This window comes from Rhagoletis pomonella, unplaced genomic scaffold (genome assembly GCF_013731165.1).
Source record: "Rhagoletis pomonella isolate Grant_MI unplaced genomic scaffold, Rhpom_1.0 Rhpom_scaffold_00007, whole genome shotgun sequence".
NCBI lineage: Eukaryota > Metazoa > Arthropoda > Insecta > Diptera > Tephritidae > Rhagoletis > Rhagoletis pomonella.
In genome coordinates, this window is record NW_023458561.1 from 64204936 (window position 1) to 64212681 (window position 7746).

Here is a 7746-nt window from a genome sequence, read left to right on the forward strand (position 1 = left end):
CCAGCTAAGTTTTTTGGAGTTCAAAGCAAAAGTTGCTCAGTTACGGGTTCATCATACGCCTCGGTAACCAGAAAACTGTGTATCAATGAGAAAATTATAAAAGAGTTTTAATTAGACGATTTGAATAAATTGAGTGGGAATCTTTGCTAGAAGATATGCTCTTCTGAAAAATTATAAAAATAATAAATACCCTATTTGTCAAATCTACATGCGTACATATATCGTCGGTGATACTGCAAAACGTGCTATGTCACTTATTACCTCAGGTGCTTAATAGATCTGTTATCTGTATTTGATCGCTTCTGGCAATCGTTCATCTTCATTAGCCAAAGGCACACAGTTTTGTCATTCGTTTATTAGGGTATAAGGATTTGCAGATGCATTCCGGTGCAAGTAAGAGATCATATAAGTGGTACTAATATCATATCACCGACGATATGTTTATCAGAGGGAGAGCGGTAGACCAGATTTAGAGTTGGGATAGAGATAGCTAGTTGATATAGGGATTACCTTTTGGTACGAGAGTATTATTATTAGGTGAGCCAAGCATGGGAACGTCGTCCACAGTTGAGAACTCCAGCAATTTTTTATCTAAAAAAACTCAAGGAGACTTGTGATAATTGCTTAAAAAATGCCTATCCCCTTGCCGTACTTTGAAACGCCAGTTGACAATAGTTGTATCTTATGAAATAACTAGTATCCTATTTAGCGGCCTCAGAAACCCAATCAAAGAGGATGCTATGAAAGTTCAAAAACTTTTTCAAAAAAACTTCCTGAAAAAAAGGCGTCTTGACCTCTTTCTGGTTTTCATTTGAAAACAGTATGGAATGAACTTGAAAAAAAACACATATTTTTGCTACCGTTGCATCAAGAAATCTATTTGCATGGTCACAAGAAACGAAAAATATATATATTAAGTTAATTTCATGTTGTCTTCAAGTTAAAACAAAAACAAAGAAAAACTCTAAAATTATACTTATGAAGATCGTTATTAAGGTCCAGTTTATTTTTTATGTTATTAGTTGGAATCATGAAAACTAAAGTTTCTCAGCCAAAATATTACGCCCTTGTTGTATTTTTGAAGCAAATAAGCTTTACAAAATTCCTAAACTGATTCCTTAAGTTGGTGCCTCTTTGGGAATTTTTTTTTTTTATTACAATTTCTAAGATTTAAGCGGAATACTGATAGGTATAAGGTAGATTGTTACTTAACGATAGCATTTTCTATGCGGAATTTTTAGTCGTAGAGAAGGCGCTGGAACTAATTAACGTTAACCAATCAATCTGAGGAGAAGATCACACTGGCGCGCCACTAGTGCGGAACCAAGCACGAAGCTGCATGGTATCTAGGATTATGTATCGAGCATATTAAGAACAAGTTCATAAAATTTATTTTATCAAATATTACGAATGAGTATACTGCGCTACTGGCCCCCGCCCGCTAAAAGAATACTGTTGATTGGCTTGATTTAAAAAAATTTGAATGAGATGGCGAGCGATTAAAGACATTGTTGTGAATGTGCTGGGTGGGTGGGCCTATTTTATCAACATTTCTAACGTCTCCCGATATTGCATTTACATTACTTATTCATTAGAATTTTACCTATTCATGGGAATCAAAATATAAGCAGATTCTTCGTTTTGTCTGACCAAAAGTCCCTTCAGAAATGACAAGTCTTCGAGAAATTATTAAAGTAAAGTTTCAATGATTTCTATGAGTTCGGAGCTTTAAGAAAAAATGTACCTACCTCAGTGAAACGTAGTATTCAATTGAACTGCCAAAAGCCTAAATAAATGCTGGCATATTCAAAAAGCTAGAAGTAATTTCGAGACTTTTCTCTTTTGGACAGCGACTGAAGTGTCAAACATAGAAGAAAATAATTCAAATCGTATTGAAAATATTTTCTATTTGCATTTTTTGTATTGTTTGACAATATAGTTAGCTACAAAGAGAGCTGTGTAAATTTGGTTGACACTTCTGTCTTGTTGATAATCGTCGTGAAATGTTCATCATATTGTCAAATTTTGTAACAAATATTTTATATACCCAGACTTCTCTCAAAAAAGAAGGGAGCACCTTTTTCAATTTAGATTGCGAGCTGTGCATGAGCATGATTTTCGCTACCCACACCAAACGTATTTGTTTGCTGCACCAAAAAATAATTCGTTATTACAAAAACAACACTAATTTATTAAAAAAAAAAAAACAAAACAAATAAGTATATTAATCACAATCGTTTACTATGCATGCAATTATTAGTTAGTGAGTAGTTACATACATATGTAGCTAGTTAGTTGGTTAGAGCATTGCACTATAATAAATATTTAAGCTAAAAATATGCTCGTAAAATCACAAATTACTACTTATCTATACATAAATATTTAGCAAGTAACTATTTAGTAGCCAATAACAAAAAAAATCGATTTATGTTACGCATTACTCGAAATTGCCATTTAAATACGAAATCCTTTCACTAAAATATACAGAAATATAGCCCCTTTCGAAACTCAGTGAACCGTCCCACATTTCACAAACCCAAGCGCCTTCCACCTAGCCACCTAAGATTAACAACATTTTATGTTAGCTAAATTTTAAGTTCAGCCACTCGCCCGTACGTACGCTGCATGCCCCCGATTCACATAATAATCGTATGCAATGCAAATATGTAATTAGTTAAAAAAAAATTTGGCATTCATGCCAATACCAAATGCTGTACGCTTAGCGTATGTATGTATTTTGTTATCGGTAAAAGTCTAAGTAATTGAAAGCGCGCTCCAATACCACTGCCGCGTATTTCGCCAATTTAAATCACTTTACTTGTTTGCTGCGATCGCGTTACTAAACCCTCTAAATTGCATCTACGTAGTTTCATTTGCTTGTGTCTAGTTGGTTTGCAACCTTCATTTGCGGCTGTGGCTTGCCAATTTGTTGCGGAAGATCAGTGAGTGGCGCAACGTGTGGTATAGAAACGAATTTGTGGTTTTCGATTTAGTAAGAAGAAAAGGAGTAAAAACTGAAATTTTATTTGCAACATAAATTTGCCTTTTAAATTGCACTCGTTTTATTTGTGTAGCTTTTAGTCGTTGATTTTTCTTATTACAAATTGCTAGTTTGCGAAAATTTTCCGCTACTAATGATCTTGCTCTCATTCACTTATCGTCGTCTCGGCAAAATATTGTCGTAAGCGTCATACGTACGTGCGTAACATACGACAATCTTTTACCCAGGTGACGTTATGTAGCTCACTTTCATAACTTTGCATCCACTCACCGCTCGCTAAAAAAAAAAATGAATATATCCCTAACATAGTCTATCCTCGTCTGCATCGTTAATTTCCTATCGAATGTTTGCTTGCATTACTACAACACAAATTAATATTTTCATTGCCTTATCTTTGTCGGAAGTACGTACATTTATTAATATTTTCTTCAAAAATTTTCCAGGTTGCGGCATTTCACTGGCCAAACAGGCCGCTCAACGGCGCATAGTCGGCGGTGACGATGCCGGTTTCGGTTCATTTCCTTGGCAGGCGTACATACGTATCGGATCCTCGAGGTAAGTGTTTGTGCTAACAAGATTTTATTTGCAAAGCAGCTGCCGGAACCAAGTGTTTAACGGCAGTAATAAAAAGTCTTAAGTGTTGACGAAGTGTAGGCAAAAATTTACGCTGCTGGCAGTTGGCCCGCAAGTTGCATAACAACGAAAGTGATTTGCGTATTAGCTATACAAATATTATTGTTTGTTGATGTCATACGAAAGCGTCAACAAAATTTTACGAACTTACAATCCGTTGCATAATCGATTCAACGCGACGCAACTTAGCTCCTTGCCACAGATCGCACTTGTTTGCAACAACACCGGCGCACATTTGTCCACATATAGCTATGTACCAGGCATGCATCTTGGTTATGCGCTGTCAACACGCCACAAGTGCCGTGACCTCCGCAACGATTCGCAAACAAGCCAACCAGTTTAAAGTTTATTTAGTAATTAATCACTACTTTGTCAACACTGGCGTATACGCGCAACATTCATTTCCTGCTACCGCACACTCTCTATCACTATTTCCCTCTCTAGCTGTACACAATTTTTGCAACAACGCCAATTTGCGCTTCGCTATTTTATATCTCTCACTTATTTCTTTCTTCTTTCTTTCTTTTATTTTCTTTTCGAATTTTTTTTTCTTTTTTCTGTTCATCTTCCCACAGATGCGGCGGTTCACTGGTGTCGCGTCGTCACGTCGTTACCGCCGGTCATTGTGTGGCACGTGCCACACCACGCCAGGTTCACGTCACTCTTGGCGATTACGTAATCAACTCTGCTGTCGAACCTCTGCCGGCCTATACGTTCGGTGTGCGTCGCATCGATGTGCATCCGTATTTCAAATTTACACCGCAAGCGGATCGATTTGATGTGTCCGTATTGACGTTGGAGCGGCCGGTGCATTTTATGCCACACATAGGTGAGTAACTAAGAGTGTTTACATACATATGCACCCATAAGGGTGATTATTACAATGGAGAATGGCAGCTTCTAGGACGGTAGTCTAGTAAACATATTCAGGGGTTTGTCGAGGTTAAATGATAAAATTGGATTAGCGGTGTTTTTTCAGAAAATATCCGTGGATCCCAAGTTAGAACTTCTACTTTTCTTCATCGCGATTCAAGCAGACGTGGGCGCCACTTGTAAAAAAGTCAGAGGCATTCATTCTTACCGCCAAGCGGCAACCAGGCTTTTGGGATCATTCATCATGGAATCGAAACTGGCAAAGAATGCTGGACTTCTATCTCGGCCCTCTCGGAATAATTTGAATCAGAGTAATTTAGGTACAAGAGCAGGTGTGTGTGAGATTTAACGTGAGTACCTGTCGTCGAAGATGACCTTTCCTCACGGTGCTCAAGAGCACAACGTATCCACTCAATGCGATGATAAGCGCCCCGAAATGCAAGAATTTCGCTACCAATTGGCTGTGCGGAATGGACACACTAACAACCTTGGTAGGGTTCAAGGCCTACCTAAACCTCTTCCGTTCTTTGCGTCCAGACACCCGGTTATAATGCAACTCTCCATTGAACCATTACTGGCTCTACCCTCGTTTTGGTGTTACCATAGCCACCACGATACGCCCCGAAAGGCCGTACCAACTGACCTTTCGTACATATGCGGAGTAATGCTCACCCGCCAGACTTGCTCGACCTGCTCGACTCACCCGAATTGCTCAACTCGCCAGACCCGCATATGCTCGAATTTCTCAACTAGCTCGATTTTATCACACGTCGTCCTTACTTCCCGGAGACAACTTCACCATCTCATTCATTCTGCTCGTCATGCTCATCTCGCTCCTCTTACTCATCTTGCTCCTGAGCACACTCTTGTCCTGCACTGTCAACTAATCTTAGACAGCTTCCCTCAGACTGGAGTGATTGCTCGACTCACTCGACTTTCACCACTCACTCGAGGTGCTAAACTTGCACATATTCATTCTGTTCTCGTAAATTTTACTGGTCTTACTCGTCTTACACGTCTTGCACGTGCACTTCTATCTAGCTAGTTTTGCTCACCTAGCTCGCGTACACACTCCGGCGGTATTCTGTTCCCCGTGGCACTAACAGTCATGATGAAGCTATGCTTGGGCTGATTCGCACTGCTGTACCTCAAACGGTCTGACCTAGCTTGAATAATGAAAGGTCCAGAGTACTTACTCTCCTAAAAGTTTTGCTAATTTTTTTGGGATCAGCCTGGGTTTCAACAGTATGTACAACTTAAGCCTAAGTTTCATTGTATTTTCATCAGAAGTTGTTAGCTGCTAGTAGTCATTTCATTAACTCTTAAATAAACCATTCCCAAAGAATATTGAATTATTTAAATCGGCTTACCCGATTTTTTTTATGAGACTCCCTATTTACCAAAACACCACTACATCTTCCAGACTCCACCAAGGGAAAATAATTGCGAGTTTTTGTAATATTTGTTTGGGCCATCACCGCATGTGATCTTTATCAGGACAGTGTTTGCCTGAAGCAAATATAGGTAGAAGTTTAGGGGGAGATATACCCATCACGACCAAAGTATTGTTAAGATTTCGCCTTCAAAGTATATATCTGGGGTCTGGAGAGCTATGAATCATTTTCGTAATAAGTCGTTCTGAGATGACATGAGATACTTAATTATTTAATTTTTAGCCTTCGACCGAACATATACATATAAATATATACCTGGTTTTATACGTACCTGGTTTGTTTTAATGCTTTTAATTTGCATTTTTAAGCACCAATCTGCCTACCGGAAAAGAATGAGGACTTTCTTGGAAAATTTGGATGGGCAGCCGGCTGGGGCGCTTTGAATCCTGGCTCAAGACTGCGGCCAAAAACGCTGCAGGCGGTGGATGTGCCGGTGATTGAAAATCGGTGAGTCTACAAATACATACATATTTATGTACATTAGGGTGGTCAAAAAATGCAGGTGAAAAAGTAAATTTGGAATTTCTATACTCTCACCCTCTGGAATTGTTCTTTGCCGAAAAAATATACCCATAATTTATTTTATTTTTAAATCAAGAAATATTTAGAGGTCGCTCAAAGCGGTCAAAATTATCCATGTATTTTAATGTGAAAAAAACAATTTTTCGTAGAAATGGTGGAGAATTCTCGAAAATGAATAATTTTCGATCGGAAAACTCTGTTTATCTTCATGATAATATTCAATTGTTTTTTTTTTACCATTTTTTCATAGTAACTATAATTTATAGGTCCGCCAAAACCCCCAGATGATGCAATGTGGGTACCAACAAAAAATCTTTAGTATCAAAAAATGGTTAAATAAATAATTGGTTATCATTACCGGAAGTCTTCTTAAGAGAACCAGAGTTTTCCGATCGAAAAATATTGATTTTCAAGAATTCTATACCATTTCTATGAAAAGTTGTTTTTTCCCTTATAAAATACAAGGAAAATTTTGTGCGACCGCTAAATAAAAATATTGGTATATTTTTTCCGATATGGAAGGAGGTGAGAACATTAAAATTCGGACTTTACTGTTTTTTGACCACCCTAATGTACATACCCAATATTGTTTTATAAAGCACAATTACATAATTACCTCGGGAACAAACATCAAATATGTATTTAGTTTAAAAATTCAAATTAGTTAAAGAATATGCTGGTGATATGCTTGACTTCATTTAATGCCAAATTTACTTAATAAAACTGCATTAAGCACAAACAATATTTCTTCAATATTATTAATAACACTATTTCTAAATCTCAGCATCTGCGAACGCTGGCATCGTCAAAATGGCATAAATGTTGTCATTTACCCGGAAATGATGTGTGCCGGCTATCGAAATGGAGGCAAAGATTCCTGTCAGGGTGACTCTGGTGGGCCGCTGATGCATGAGAAGAGTGGCCGTTGGTATTTGATTGGTGAGCAAGTCAAATGAAAATCACAAAATGACTGCTATTTTACAAAAACGAAATTCTAATTAATTTGCATATATTTTTCTTTCTCTTCGCAGGCGTGGTTTCAGCTGGCTACTCGTGCGCCTCGCGCGGCCAGCCGGGCATCTATCATCGTGTACCTTATACGGTAGATTGGATATCCTACGTTGTCGGTCTAACCACCAATCTGTAGTAAAAGTGAATATTCTCGAATTCACTTGTTTCAATTTATATTAAAAAAAAGAAAAAAGAAATGCTCAACATTCTAAACTAAGCGACTTCTAATTTATGTATTTGATTTTTCAAAAA

General features: G+C 37.8%; 1 protein-coding gene across 1 annotated transcript in view; it reads left to right on the forward strand.

Annotated features, from left to right (window-relative positions):
* The window catches only part of LOC118743331, a 58817-nt gene extending 51071 nt beyond the window's left edge, over window positions 1–7746 (forward strand). The window contains exons 3-7 of the mRNA XM_036475930.1: window positions 3445–3556; window positions 4210–4463; window positions 6270–6408; window positions 7268–7422; window positions 7515–7746. Coding sequence (XP_036331823.1) covers window positions 3445–3556; window positions 4210–4463; window positions 6270–6408; window positions 7268–7422; window positions 7515–7630 — 776 coding nt within the window. The 3' untranslated portion in view covers window positions 7631–7746. The remainder of the gene's footprint in view (window positions 1–3444; window positions 3557–4209; window positions 4464–6269; window positions 6409–7267; window positions 7423–7514) is intronic.